The sequence below is a fragment of the Pseudoliparis swirei genome, chromosome 20, assembly GCF_029220125.1.
Source record: "Pseudoliparis swirei isolate HS2019 ecotype Mariana Trench chromosome 20, NWPU_hadal_v1, whole genome shotgun sequence".
Lineage (NCBI taxonomy): Eukaryota > Metazoa > Chordata > Actinopteri > Perciformes > Liparidae > Pseudoliparis > Pseudoliparis swirei.
In genome coordinates this window covers 13,652,294-13,668,257 of record NC_079407.1, presented here as the reverse complement: position 1 = coordinate 13,668,257, position 15,964 = coordinate 13,652,294, and the positions used below count along the sequence as shown (strand labels likewise).

Here is a 15,964-nt window from a genome sequence, read left to right as displayed (position 1 = left end):
CAAACAGTCCATATTCACATCCCATACTTTACTTTAGTATTAAATATTTAGCAGCTGCAATGCGGAAGGAAGCTCCTTTAACCTTTCAAAAAATCCTATTACAATATTTTGGATTTTCCTGAAACAAGGGTATAACTTTATTTTTTTAGCCTTATGTCAAAATATCCTAATGGGTTTGACTGATACAGGTAAAAGTGAATTAAAACAAGAGATAATACCTACGTTCACGGGTATTAATATAGAAATATATTTTGGCATTAAATAGCAATGAAATAGTGAAATAATGAAATGTCTTTAAACAAGCATGCAAGGCATTAGCTAATAGAGTGCATGCGTAAAACCACATTTTAAAAAAGGAAAATGTCTTCCATATTTATTCATTTTAAGACAGGATGCAAGGAATGTTTTACATATGATCTGAAAACATGAATGTATACTGATTGAATTGGTATGTCGACTTTCACATTGTGTTCAGTCAGCAGCTATGTGGTTGATGCTGTACTGTAAAAGTCCTCCGGGGAATTGCCTGTTGACATTCCCAGTATGTGATAAGGCATTAAGCCTCACCTTGACTGGCTCCAGTCATGAGGTTACACCACTCAAATAAATATGTATTTCCTGATCATATATACATATCCTGGGTGAGAAAATTAGCATTATATTATTTGAGAAGAGTAAAGGCTCTTAAATTCACCTTTGGCCAGTGACTTAAATCTGTTAAATCTGCCTGATTGCATTTTCCTCGCATCCGTTTGCTTTGACAAAGTTATTACATTATCAGATATGAAAAGTCATTTGGGCCAAACTTCGCCCAAGGTTATGCTATCTACTCAACATATACTGCCGCTTTAAAACAATTTCAAGGTGAGCCAGATTTAATTTAGATTATCCCCCTTTTTTAAATGTATGCGTTTGAGAATGTTCTTCTTGTCGTCTTTTGCTTTACACTTGTATAAAGGGTGAAATAAATCCCAAAGCTAATATTTCAGTGGAGAGGAGGAAATCTGAACTGACAGAAAGTGAAACAGGAGCAATACTGACCTAGAACCAGTAGTGTAATGGGTTGCTGAGCTTCGATGTTGAGCCTCGACTCACATCTTGACGTGCTTTTTGTTGTATCTATGGCCTCTCACAATTCAGCAACAATCTGAGCGTTAACGATAAAACGACTTCTCCAGATCACACGAAGTGCAAGCACCTGTAGCGTTCGTACGCATTTGCTTTTTGAATAATTGTTGAATCTCCACAGGACCATTTTGAAGCCGCCGTCTTCTCCGTCCTCGCGGTGTAAGCAGCTGGGAGAGCTGAGTGGAAGTGCTGAAGCATGTCTTGTCTCATGTTTGATTCCTTGGCAGAGTACACACCATGACTGAAGACAGACAATTTAGCAGAATGGTATCAAAAGGAAGTCATCCGTCTATTTTGGGTAGACTTTTCTCTTTTCACATTTGCAACTTTTGACTATATGACAATTTTTAAAGACGAGGTGACGTCGAACAGCAGGTACCCGTGGGCAGTGGCAGAGACTCAGGAGCGGAGGCCACATCTTCTGCAGTCATAAGGAAAATGTATTGATTAACAAAACGTAGGGTCAAACACCGTTACCGGTTGGCAGAAAAGCATTTGGTGGCATCTGATTTGAACAAAACAGATTGTGTGCATGAAGCCAAAGAATGCAAATAAAAAACGGACTGAGCATTTCTAAAAGTTACAGACAGTAAGTTAATCCTTGTATAACATTGGTGCACAATGCACTTATTTGACATTTTGGGAAATATGCTTATTTGCTTTCGGTGGGAAAAGCAATACCCCTTAGTCACTGTCCTGTTGCTACAGCTCCAGCTAGCAGCAGTCTCTTAGTTAAGCATAGCATAAGAACAGACATTTTGTAAAACCACAACATGCCATTTTTAATCTTGTTTTTTTGTACCGATTAATACAAGAAAACAGAAAAGTCCCGGGCAAGAAAGCCAGTTAGCGTCCAATATTGTCAAACTATTGCTTTCAATATTCAAACGCCCATTGTTTTCATTTGTCTGAGAGTAGTTCAGTGGGCTGTCTTTTTCTTCACATCAGTACTTCATCCCAAACATCTTCATCAGAATTTTAATCCAAGGCTTATGTTTCAGGACTGAATCCCAAATGTCTTGAGACAACCCTATACGTTGGAAGAAAATAATCTCCTCCTCAGACTGTTGGTTTTAATTTAGCGTGAAATCCCCAAGGTCTTCTCAGCAGCTGTTGATTTAAATAAAGACACAGTTTCAGTTGAGACAACATAATTTGAGCTTTGTTCATAAATTATCCTCTTTAAACTTTGGTTTGTTTATGGCCTGCTTATTCATATCTTTCATTTAATTCCCCATGTTTTAACCCACTAAATTATGTATCATTTGTGTTACATGACAGCTTTATTGTGTAATGTTAATATACACATTTTCATATTCTTATTATTATTTGTTTAAGACATGCAACATTTTATATGCAGAATTAAGTCTGTTTGTGGTTTTGTCGCCCCGCTGAAACGTTTTCAGGGTTGGGATCATCGTTTTCGTAGATGTAGAGATGCTAGAGGAATATTCGTGAGTTTCATTTTCACTCTCATCTACTTATTTTTTCTTTTGCATGTCATTTCATTATTATGTATTAATCATTTTTCTGTGAAGACAAGACAAACATTCAAGGAATTCCTTAAAAATAAATGCTGTTTAGAGCTGCTTTGAGCTTTGTAGCAATCTCAAAAACATATATTGTTGTTATCGTTGTGTTCATGTAAAATGTGTATTGTTATTATTATGGTGTTTCATGCCTTTATTCACTAATTTGTACTTTACATAAGAAGGAAACTGCTGAAGAACATGTTTGAATGCACCAAGCAAATGTATTTTCTAGCAGTGATTTTAATTCTGGGTGAATGGGAGATTTTATTCTGGTCGAAGTTGACCCAAAACATTGTTTTGAACTGAAATCAACAGATGTGTGTAGCTTAAGGCACTGTATTCATGTTTGTGCAGATACATATTTGGTAGTGATTTCATGTCCTGCAAGGGTTTTGCTTTTATATAAAATATAAATATAATTGTAAAGAGCAGGGAGCATCCTGGATAGCCAAGTTGGTACAAATTGAATAGCAAAATGCAATTGAGGTGTCTGTAACTTGATTCTTTTGCCCACCCAAAACACATTTCTGTGCATTATTTTAACTGAGTGAAGGCTTCTGTATTCATTCAATCTAACCTAAGCAGTACATGTCACCCTCAAGTGGGACGTATGATTGCTTTTTCTTTCATTGGATTAAATCTATGTGCACTCACAAAACCAACACAGTTTTGCATTCCTCATCCGGTGCCAGTTCTTTGATTAAAAACTTGCAAAGCCAGCACCGAATGATGCAAATATAAATGCATGAACCTCTGCACTTTTCTACAGAGGTATTGACTAACTCAGAACTCCAAGTCGCAGCTGGACAACCCAATTCCAGCTTTACAAAAGGACATCAGCGTGATGGCTGGCATACCGAGGACACTGTGTACACAGGCCTATTAAAGCTCCTTAAGGCTTTATCAACTTCAAAGTATCAATTGAAAGTGTTTTGTTTTGACTTATGAAACACTAAAAGTCAGACAATGAAAGCGTCAAACAGAATGTACAGCAGAATACTGGCTGAAGTCCTGATGGTTAAATTCTACATTGGCTGGAAAGAAAGTACATGTTCCAGTCAGCTTCCCACAACCCTATATAGATGTTTGATATTCAATCAAGTAATGATAATTACAGGGAGGCATTACTTTATCAAATCATGTAAACAGCTTAACGGGCATATCAACACTTATTTGTCAGGAGTTCTACTCAGCCTATAAAAACAGTCTTCTGTGGCTCTGGAGTGAGAGAGAGTGACACAGATGATGTCTTTAGGGGTTCATTTGGATCTACAGGATGTATAACTTTGGCTTTCCAAAAACAAGATGTTAGAATCTTTGGACATGTTGCTATATAAGAAGTTGGCATGTACCAGATAGGGAGTGTCAATTAAAAGATGGGAATTATAGGCTCCAGTATTTAGATATTAGGACCTCAAGTCAACGCCACTGCTGCATTGATTTTAACCGTATTTCTTTTTTTATTCCATCCTTTTGTGAGTCCACCAAAGTAAATGCTAAATTGATGGAGTGCCCCTTTAAACAGACACCGTTTTACACCAACTGCTGGCTGACATCATTGTAGCCATGCAAGTGTAACCAAGCTGTTGGACGAATAAAGACAACTGATTAAAGCAATTGAGATGCAAATCGAGATGAAAGGACTGATTTAATGCATGACCCAGAACCAAAATCAAACAACTCCACTATTTTCTGTATCTGTATTATAGATATTTTGCAAGTCAGTTAAATTTCCCCTTGTTTTGCATCTGATTGCAATCAGCCATGTTGCATATTGTTCATGTATTTGAATTGTAAATGTACTTCAGGCCAATCCGTCGGTTGTGTGGGGTGATAGTCGGTTAAGCCAGAACACCCGACATTCAGAGTCAATTCGGGCCATTTTAGTTTTTTAATAGACTGAGTATTATACTCGTTTAATGTACGAGGCACAGCAGTGTAACTAAACAACGATTATTTGAATCGGTTTTATCCCTGATGTATTTTAAAAATCACATGTGGGTGATGTATATTCATTTATTTTTATTGACACAACTTTCATTGCATCTTGTCACTGCATCCCACAATATACATATATAAGTGAGCGGACTCCTCTTATGCCCTTCAGTTACCACCAGTCCTCTGAAGACGCTACACATTTAGATGTAACTGCATGTGGCCATTAGCACAGAGCTTTGTGAATTGGAAAAGGTTGATTTGCATTCAAAGGGGCCAATTTTGAAAATGTTGCTTATGACCTCATTTAAATATGTGAAAGCAGCACAGGAGCATCAGGACATTTCACCCTTTGCGAGTACTTTGAGAAATACATGGTTGCTCTGCATGGGTTCAGTGGTTGCACAATTCTTTGACAATTTGCCCCCCACTGTTCTGCTGTGCACTGCAATGTACTGATGTGATGACGCTCCGTTCAGTCAACCTTTCCTTAGAAAAAGGAAACACTCTGTGACCCTAAAGTGTTTTCTTCACTCCTCTTTTCTCCTCCTCTCAGGACTCTGGGAGGCGTCCAGAAGAGCTGTTGAACCCGGCTGAATACATGACCTACCAGCGAGTCTGCAACATGGAGCACTTCCCCGAGTCTCAGCCCGCCTACCCTCCCTCTACTTTCTTGCCTCAGCACCCCTATGCGCAGCACCCACCCAGCGAGCCCACCTACTCCAACACCAGCTTCCCCGCCGCCCCTGGCCCCCGAGCCCCATTCACGTTCCCCAAGGAGCAATCCGTGTGACGCGCCAAGTGCAACTCTTGGCTCTGCGAGAGGCAACATGATGGTGCCATGGATGCTTCATGGGGATCGAAGCTTTGCTGAAGACTTGTGCATCCATTCCCACCTTGCTTCTGTTTGTTCTAAAATAATTTCTAGCTCTGAATCCCCCTGTGTATTGTGCACTGCTTGCTCCACTGAGGCTGTCTCGGAACCCGCTCACCCTGTGATGTTAGCGTAGCGAACACCAACTGACCTCTCCTACCACCCTTCACCCGTCTCGAGTGCCCACTCATCCTCTTTGTTTTTGATTGCTTCCGCACCTTTTGAATATTGTTCCTTTTTTCCCAATCATCTAAACCTTGTACAGAATATGCCATTGTATCACTAAAGATGTTTTTTTGGGTCTTTTAATTTACATGTCCTACAGTGGTAGTGACCTTTTATTGCAATGTGCATCTTTAGTTTGTTTTCTGTTTGTCTGTCAACCATATGCTTGCTTCTTTGGAAGTCATGTACTGTAAGTGTGATCAAGCGTGTTCTGTGAATTGGCAGTCTCAACCGAATCCTTCATTACTTTTTATAATGGCTTTGATGTGGAGTTTGATTGGATAATTCGGACTATTGGAAGCAAATGTTATCCTGATTAGCTCTGAAGATAAACAAAGGACTTGAGATCAAACAGTATCTACTTTCTATATATCTTCTTTTTCTCCATGTAGTATTATTATTATTATTATCAGATAACAGTAGTTGCAAAGAACATAGTTTCATTATTCTTTTTGTACATTTGCTCTCACGCCCGCGTTTACATTAAAACTACTTGGTTCAATGGGAAATAAACATAGTTGATTGGCAATGTACTACACTTACCCAGTTTACATCATTCGCTTTTCATTTGCTGTATTTTTCATATCTGTATGTGACAACCTGAGTTCCTCACGGAGGTTGGTTTGAGGTCCTTGGTGTTTGTGCGGAGTTATCAACTAACAGGAATTGTTCTTAAATGCAAGTGCAATAGGTGAAGACAATCACATACTTGGGTTGCCCAAAAAGAAAACTAACAAAAAAAAACTTGATAAAATAGCCTATTTACACCTAAAGGGGAACATTCTTCAAGGACAGCCCACACGTTAAAATAAATGTCTTTTTTTATAGAATTTGTACTAATATAGCCTGAAGAAGTTTCAAATCAGTCGAAGGAACACTGGAGAGAAAAGCTTGCTCCTGTATTTTTTTTATAGAATGCTTAGTGATCTACCATCGCACTCACTTATTCACAAAGTCCATTTTACACAGTGACTGTTCATCTCGAACCATATATAAGCTAATGTGCTTGACGAGCCAATTTCAGGATACTGCCTCCTACACACTAGTCCTCTAGACACAGCTAATTTTCATAAACTGACAGTTCACTCATTTTCTTGCCATGTCAAATGTAGGTTTGAAAAAGAAAATAAAGAAAAGAAAATACTTTGTTTGTGCTCGGTGTGAACATTTTTATCTTTGAGGTGAAGATAATTTTGTGTTTACTTTAATGTTGGTTGACGGGATAGTCAAACTTGTGAGACTTTCTCCTGTGCTCACCTTGTTGTCTTGCAATGGCTTGATATGTGTGCTAGCATTTAGTTTAAGCAGTGGTCTGTAGTACAAACCGCTGAAGGAGTTTGATATTGCTGTACTTGCCGTGTGATAAAACACTGAAAACACTACTTCGTCTTTTTGTGACATATTTACTATTCATGATATTCTTCCATTTCGTACATTTTGAATATCATTATTACTATGTGTAAGTGCAACTACTGGCTAAAAGGGATGCAGCAATTGTCATTTACATGTATTAATTGTTACTGTTGAATCCTTATGTTTTCAAGTCATTATTTCGAGTGTCCTGCCATGTTTATTTTCATCCTTGTTTTGTAAGACTGTAACATTAAGTTTTGTTTTTTTTAAACATATATTTAAAGACTTACAGCACATTTATTGTATATTTGTGGAAGAATAATCCTGAATAATTATTAGGGTAATGAGCTGTATCTGTTGCTGAGATTATGAAAATATGTTTTTATTTTTATTTGTTTGATGTCAATATTAACAATTTGTCTGATGTGTGAAAAAAAAAACCCAAGTCATACAGTTTAACATTAAACTTCACAAACAACCCATGTCATAGTTGTTGTATTTCTATTGTCATTGCATTCATACATGTTGAAAACCATCTGCAATAATGTATTTATTTCTTGGCCTCTTGGGGGTAGCTGAACAAGCCAAAAAACACCATTAAAATATCAGCTTAAAGTAAACATATTAGGAAACAGTTGCCTATCCACAAATCCAGCAGACACATTGCAACAAGGATTTGTTTGGAGTTGTGTTTCTGTCTACAAGATGAATGAAATGTAAGGTCTGTGTAGCTTTGTTTTAGACTCCACCAACCACTGAGGGAAATATCTTGCTCTTTAGCTGTTAAATGCTTCACTATGTCCACAAGCGAGATGCTAACGGTATGTGCCAGCTGCTGGAAAAAAGATAGGTGAGAGTTATTGTGCATGAGAACCAAAAACAATGAGATGAAATAGGCTAATCACATCAGTAGCATTAAGGCAGGGGTGTCCAAAGTCCGGCCCGCGAGCCAATGGTGGCCCGCAGTCAGATTTCATATGGCCCGCGACATCGGTCATATAATGTGTTATTTGTGGCCCGCCAGATCTGTCCGAATAAATAAATCATAAAAACTTGAAAGACGTAATTCCTCCTTTCTAATGTATCTGGCTCTGCATCCGTGGCGTAAACCCTTCTCGAAACCTATTTGCCATGGCGACGGCAAAAAAAAGGAGAAAAGTTGACAGTGAGGGCCGCCGCTTTCAGGAGCGGTGGGAATTACGAGTGTTTCCCATACCATGAGAACAGGGTGGGGGTCCGCCCCACTGACATGTTCTCTATAGCGCCAGATTACAACATAAGTAATGTCAGGTTGTTTTATTCAACTAAACGGTCGTATATTATTGATCGTATCGACACAGCGGCATGTCATTTCTGTCTCTACGTGGTGGCGTTCACACTTCTCCTGGCTCTCGGTATCCCGGCGGAGCTCCGCCCCCATGCGCACAGACAGGTGCGCACATACAGGTGAGCGCGCTCCAACCAGCCGGCAGAGAGCGTCCAATATGTCGCGGGAACAACAAACCGACACCTCTGCGTTCCCACGGTGGTGAAGACGGACACGTCGTCTCAGAGTAGCTCTCTGCTAGAGCAGAGACGAGGTGGGGCGCGAGGGTAAATGCAGATTCTTTTATTTCAAGACCTTGTTTGAGAACTTCACATATTACAAACTACACGGACATAAAACTAAGTCATTCATAAATAAAGAGCGAAATGCCTGTCGCCTACTTTCGTGTAAATGTGTACGTTACAGCGTTAACCGGTTACGCTGCACATGCGCGACAGACTAGATTATTGGCGACTTGCCAGGTGTTACCTCTCAGCGTTCCAGCTGTTGCCCTTCAAAACAAGAGCTCAACATTGAGCATTATTGAGAGTGGCCGTATCAAGCCTGCAACCCCGTTTTAAAAAGAGGTGTAGTGGAATGCCCATTTTATCACAGAGTAAAACGTGATGACTCAAACATATCTGCACTTGTTTTGTTTTTCAAAGGTTGCGCGTTTTTGTTATTTTGAAAATATATGCAGTGTAACTAACACTCAGTAAAACTCTTTATGCCCAAATTCTTGATCTTATTTGGTTTAATTTGTCACAGGTTGCACTTTATTGATATTATCTTGAAAAGGTATTCAGTGCAAAACAGGTTAATTGCAGCCACAATAAGCTAAATGTGAAGTGTGTTGAACGGTAACATATGTCATTAACAGTGAAAAACCTGTAGATGTGACAAACTATTGTGTTTCTGAAAAGATCTAGTAAAAGATAAGGGCACAATTAATTAGTTTGTAAGTGTAATGATAACAGACCACTTTGCATTACTTATAACTCCTGTTTAAAATGTTCATTAAGCAACGTTATGTAACTCATAGAAATGTAAGGTATTCTATATACAGCTTTTTCATTGTTATCTGACTGAATGAAAGGCAGACTTCGTTCTATTATATGTGGTTACATTGTCATTTAAAAAATAAAAGTAATTGTGACAGTTAAAATACATTGTTTTATAACAGTCTATATTCATGTAACTTTTGTGGTTTAAAAAAATGTTTAAATGAACTATTGGCCCTCGGGCATCTTGACTTTATCACAATTGGCCCTCATTGCAAAAAGTTTGGACACCCCTGCATTAAGGGTTATCTTTCAGCCAGGACAATGATGCAATCACTCACGTGTGCCCCTGCATGCCTCCGTGAGTGAGCATCTTTGTGTCAGTCCACAGCTAATAGCACAATCTGCTGCAAACAACATGAGCAGGGGTCCCCAAACTTTTTCCTGAGAGGGCAACATAACGTTTCCCTTGTCTGCTGGAGGGCCAGCCGGGGAGGAGAGAGTGTGTGTGTTGAGAAAGATCCATCGTTTGACGTTTGGTACGAACTCAACTCAAACAGGAGGTTTGTTGACAGAAGAGGAAGGGAAGAGACCTTCAATTCAAATATGTGATGTTGTTAAAGATTTAGGGTGTGGGTTGCAGAGCACAACACACCCCTAGATGAGAAGTGAGAGTGTGCTCACCTGTGTGCGCGCATCACGGCTGAGTGATGCGCGCGCCGCTCGCTGTGAGCGCTGCCAGCGCGCGCAGACAACATTTAACGGAGCGAAGCAGCGCGTGCGCTCTGATCGCTCTTTTAATGAAGTATCGATACTAAAAATATGCTAAATCACATTGTTTTTAACGTACGGGTACTTTGTTAGTATCGCTACACTGTGCAGCGTGACAGCAGCAGATGTAGCGGACGAACATTCAAGCTAACCTAACTCCCCAAACACTGTCGACATCTTAACGCTGATAGGCCGAGACGCGACACGTCCCATCAAAGATGTTTTATTGCGAAGAGCACCACTTCACATTTTCTCCGCGTCTCACTGCACACACTCAACGGCAGCGGGCCAGGTGAAACAAATAATGAATCGGATTGTTCAGGGGGCCGGTCCAAATGTGGAGGCGGGCCGTAGTTTGGGGACCACTGAACATGAGCATGAATTGAACCCCGTTTAAAAAAGATTTGTAGTGTGATGCAGGCTCATTGCAGCTACTAATGCTAATACAACTTGACATATATCTGTCAGGATCTAGAGTTTGTGTCTTGTGTCCTGTTTTAAGTCCCCGTCTCTCTCTCTCTGGCTTAGAGTTGTAACAATGTCTGTACTAATTTAGTTTTGCCCATGTTGTACATTATTGTTTTGAAAATATATGCAGTGTAAAACTCTTTATTACCAAATATTTGAACATGTTTCGTTTTTTAAAGGTTGCACTTATGTTATTATCATGAAAAGATATCCAGTGCAAAACCGGTTAATTGTAGTCCCAGTAAGCTATTTATTTGCCAGTGTGCCTTTTTGCACATACATAACTTTATTTTCATTGTTCTAACACAGTGATTGCACATGTGCTTTACTTGAAAGTGATTTTCTTTATTCTATTATTTGAAAAAGTCAACATAGACCATGTTGTTAGTGGTGGAGCATGAAAATGTGTCTTCCTCCAAAGGGGGGCGCGACTGGTTTGAGAACCAGTGCATTAGAGCAAAGTTCTACCGGGTTGAGACGTAACACTTCTCACTCTCGGCCAGTAATACTGGCTCTTGCCTGGGTCTACCTGCAATAGCCCATGATTCAAAAGCTTCACAGGCTTCAGCGCGGTACTCAGCAACACACTCGTTCCAGCCAGGTCTAATGTTATGTGTCTTATTTGTATGCATGTACTTGCTGTCTACATACAGAGTACTTACGGTATCATTATACATGGAACATGAGATCATTTCTATGCTCCAGTTCCTTACAGTTAAAATCAGTACACATAGTTGCATCTTTAGGTCGATAAACATTACTTACTGATTTTTCTGTATGAGCAAAATAGGCTACGGATTCCTAATTTTTAAGAGTTGACCTGTTATGATTTGGAGTGTTTCCTGTTTTGTTTTGAAGTCCCTGTCTCGTTTCCTGTTTCCCTGCGCTTCCTTCCTTGTGCTTGTTTCGTTCCTGATTGTCCCCAGCCACGCCCTGATCGTCTCCACCTGTGTCTCGTTTTCCCCAGTGTATTTAGCCTGTGTCTTTCTGCTTGTTCTTTGTCTGGTCGTTTTTGTTCCTGTCTGGTTCTTGTCCCTGTTCCTGTTGTTTCTCTCCTGTTGCCAGACTGTGGTTCTGCTCAGTGAACAATTAAAGAAACCTTGTTATTTTGAAACTCTGCCTGCTGCGTTTGGGTTCAAACCTCACTCTACACGACAGAACGACCAGACCAAGAAGATGGACCCAGCGCAGGAGAGTTTTTACAACATCATCAATCGGACCATTTCGTGGAAGCACCCGGCAGTTCCGGTTCCACCGACGCCAGCACCCAGGACCTGGGAGGAGATACAGCAGAGTTTATCTGACATGATCAATCGGACCATTTCGTGGACGCATCCGGCTCCAGTCCCCGGTGTTCCGCTTCCAGCCCCCGGTGTTCCGTCACCAGTTCCAGCCCCCGGTGTTCCGTCACCAGTTCCAGCCCCCGGTGTGCCGTCACCAGTTCCAGTCCCCGGTGTTCCGTCACCAGTTCCAGTCTCCGATGTTCCAGTCTCCAGTGTTCCGTCTCCAGTCCCCGGTGTTCCGTCACCAGTTCCAGTCCCCGGTGTTCCGTCACCGGCTCCAGTCCCCGGTGTTCCGTCACCAGTTCCAGCCCCCGGTGTTCCGTCGCCGGTTCCAGTCTCCGATGTTCCAGTCCCCAGTGTTCCAGCTCCAGTCCCCGGTGTTCCGTCACCGGTTCCAGTCTCCGATGTTCCAGTCCCCAGTGTTCCGCTTCCAGTCCCCGGTGTTCCGGCGCCAGTCCCCGGCGTTCCGTCGTCAGTTCTAGTCCCCGATGTCCCAGCCCCGGTTCCCCGTGACTCGTCCCGTCCAGCCCCGGTTCCCCTAGCTTCCCGTTCCTGTCCTCCGGCCCGTCTTCCGGAGCGCGTCCCTCGTCCGGGTGGTCGTCCCCCGGCCCGCCCCCCAGACTCTGTCCGCCATGCACTTGGCCCCTCCTCCGGCTCCCCTCCACCCGCCCTGGTGGGACGTCTGGAATCCGTCCCTTGAGGGGGGGGTACTGTTATGATTTAGAGTGTTTCCTGTTTTGTTTTGAAGTCCCTGTCTTGTTTCCCTGTGCTTCGTTCCCTGTGCTTGTCTATTTCGTTCCTGATTGTCCCCAGCCACGCCCTGATTGTTTCCACCTGTGTCGTTTCCCCAGTGTATTTAGCCTGTGTCCTTCTGCTTGTTCGGTGTCTGGTCGTTTTTGTTCCTGTTTGTTTCTCTCCTGTTGCCAGACTGTGGTTCTGCTCAGTGAACAATTAAAGAAACCTTTTTTTGAAACTCTGCCTGCTGCGTTTGGGTCCAAACCTCGCCCTACACAACATGACCAGTTGAGTTTTTGTGTGTTGACACTTATTCTATTGCGAGTTAGTGCCGGGAGATATTCAACATTTATCGACATAGAAAATTATATATGATCAGTTGTTTCTGCCCCATAAAGAATGACCATACTTCTCAATGAAGCATGTGCCTCAGCTGTACTCATGCAATTGTCCGGCCATGACCTAATGTGCCAGGCCTCACTAATGCATGGTTAGTTATCTGTAGGCAAAAACATTTAGCTTGACAAAATCAAATGATAATCTTTACGGAACTGAGCCATGTGATTGGGGCGGCTGTAGCTCAGTGGGGTAAGGGGGGGTCGTCCTGCAACCCCAAGGTCGTTGGTTCGATCCCCGCTCTCCCCATTAGTTGCAAGTCGAAGTGTCCATGAGCAAGTCACTGAACCCCCAGTTGCTCCCCGGCCGCATCACTGCAGCCCACTGCTCCTAAATAACTAAGGATGGGTTAAATGCAGAGAATACATGTTGTTACCTGTGTACCTGCACTCTGTGCAATGACAATAGATTGAATCCAATCCAATTAGCAAATAAGTTGATGTCTGAGCTACACAGAAAATTCCCGTGTTAAAAATTCAGTGTCGAAGTATATGAAATCTTTCAGAGTTATTACAAAACTAGCAAGAGTAAATTGCTCCCAGTGTAAAATGTTAGAGTTAAACATGTTTGTGTACATACAGTGTTATAGTAAATTGACTGTCAGTCATTACAACTAGAGCAAGAGTAAAAATGGCCAGTGCTGATGACATTGATCACCTCCTTCTACTTTCAAATTGAGTTTCATCATGCACGTTTTAATTCTCGAAAGAATTTCTCTGAGTCACTTTTTTATATTAGATGTTGATATTTCAGCAGATGCAACATTTTAGAATAACGCGAGAGGGGTGTGAGACATAGAGAGAGCGTGTGTGGGGGAGTGAGTAACAGAGTGCGGGGGGGGGGGGGGGACATTGAAAGAGTGCTTCTGGCTTCTTTTCTTCCTTTCCTTCCTTCCTTGCCTCCTTTCCTTCCGTCCTTTCCTAGCTTCCTTGCCTCCTTACCTTCCTTAGCTTCCTTCCTCTGTGTGTATCAGTGGACACAGAGACACGCCCATATTTCTCTATCTCTCCTCCCCACTGCGTATTACATGTGTTTCACGTTTTGATCCATAAATGGTGTAAAAAGAGTGAACATTGGCAGACTTGTGGCAAAATACTATTTTTTTAACTTTCTGTTGCTACCTCTCACTCTAGTAGATCAATCTGCCACTCTAGATCTGAATATTGCATGCCATACACACCCATTATGAACTCGGAAACTCGGAAATCTTCTGAAACTCAAACAAAGATTCCATGGAAACTGTGATAGCTATGAAAAAATGTCCAACAAATCAAATAAACTCCATCCTTGTGTTAACATTTTAAACTTTAAATCATTTCTCTACCTTAACGTATGACGAGTCACAGTGGTGACAAAGATTAGCATTGATTAGCGTTTTCTCTTCCGAAATGGGACCATTTCTTGCAGTTTTTTGGCGTTTTGGGGGTTGAGCATGGGTCTGGTCTCTTAGAAAAGTATTTTTTGACTATTCTTGATCAGGCCGCACATTTTGATGTAATTTGACGCACTTACGAGTTACACTCTAGCATCCTTTGTTGTTTAAAGTGTTTTTCCGATAGACTTTGCAAATCTTTTGTCGTTTTCTTGTTTTTCGGATAAACGCTGATTTTGAAACTTAATGCACTAAATACACACGATTCCCGATCAGGCCGCACATTTTAATGTAATTTTTAAGCATATGTGAGCAACGCTGCGACCTGTACACTCGGACAAAGCTCAGAATAATAATAATAAGCCCGCAGGGCAACAGTTAGTTCAGGGTTGCTGCAGCAAGGCTCTATGAGCCCTGCTTCTTCGCAAGCCACACCGAATATTAACTCTTACCTGAGTTGCGTTAAATCTGAAATGTTAACACTACACAGTAAATTCCCTACTGTTAAAAAATAATTGTCAAAGTATATTAACTCTTTCAGAGTTATTAAAACACTAGCAAGAGTAAATAGCCCCCAGTGTTGGTGTAATTGTTCAGAGTTAATTCCCCAGTGTATTTATCAAGCAATGCTATCGTAGTTGTTGCAGACACACATGGTTTTGATCTGCATTCTACACCTTTCTAGTTCAATATGGGTTCATCACTGTGACTAGTTCTTATCATTTTACACATAGATATTTGAACTGTTGGCACTATGAAAACAAATTGTTTCTGTTAACATGCTGATTAATTATACGTAAGCACTAAATCAGTCATATCTAATCCGTTATATTTTAAGTCATGACAACGTCACTGTAGTCAGCTGTACCCAGTTATTGTTGGCCAAAGCTGGAGATCTACTCTGGCTGCCAGTGTGTAGCCTCCAGCAAGCCCCAAGGAATAGTCAGACCTGCATGTTAAATAATTCATAGCCTGAAGTTTCTTTTTTGCCGTACACATACCACTGCATAATCAAAAGAACAATTCCTGAGCAACACAAAAAGAATAGTAACAACTCTTAATAATCTTAATTAGATCCTTCTGTACAAAACATCCTTTTATGTTTAGTAATTTTCATAGACACAGACAATTGCCCAATGGTCTTATACTAGATAGTGTATTCAAACATGTTGACAGAGTTGTAGATAAACCCTGCTGCTCTTGCCTTGTGTACCCATAATACATGGCCATTAGTGTGTTATAACGTGATCTGCAGAGTGCAAAACCGTGCTACCATTAAGCACTGTCTGTCGAGTTATTATGCTAAGGATGGCCTTCTTATGAGGCCAGCAGCGTTACCACAATAGAATATTTAACGCAGGGGTCCCCAAACTTTTTCCTGAGAGGGCCACATAACGTTTCCCTTGTCTGCTGGAGGGCCAGCCGGGGGGGGGAGGGGGGGGAGGAGAGAGAGTGTGTGTGTGTTGAGCGAGAAATATCCTAAAACGTTTGACACGGTATGAACTCAAACATGAGGTAATGGTTTGACAGAAGAGGGTTCTGTGGGAAGACCTTCAATTCAAATATGTGAGATGTTGCTGCATCT

General features: G+C 41.3%; 1 protein-coding gene across 4 annotated transcripts in view; it reads left to right on the top strand.

The window, feature by feature from the left end:
- Window positions 1–7,529, top strand: part of nectin1b (nectin cell adhesion molecule 1b) — a 145,595-nt gene extending 138,066 nt beyond the window's left edge. For 2 of the 4 annotated variants that reach the window (XM_056440481.1, XM_056440480.1), the window contains one exon: window positions 5,152–7,529. In XM_056440481.1, coding sequence (XP_056296456.1) covers window positions 5,152–5,388 — 237 coding nt within the window. In that variant the 3' untranslated portion in view covers window positions 5,389–7,529. The remainder of the gene's footprint in view (window positions 1–5,151) is intronic. The other 2 variants (XM_056440484.1, XM_056440482.1) reach the window with 1 other exon arrangement.
- Window positions 7,530–15,964: the final 8,435 nt, after the last annotated feature.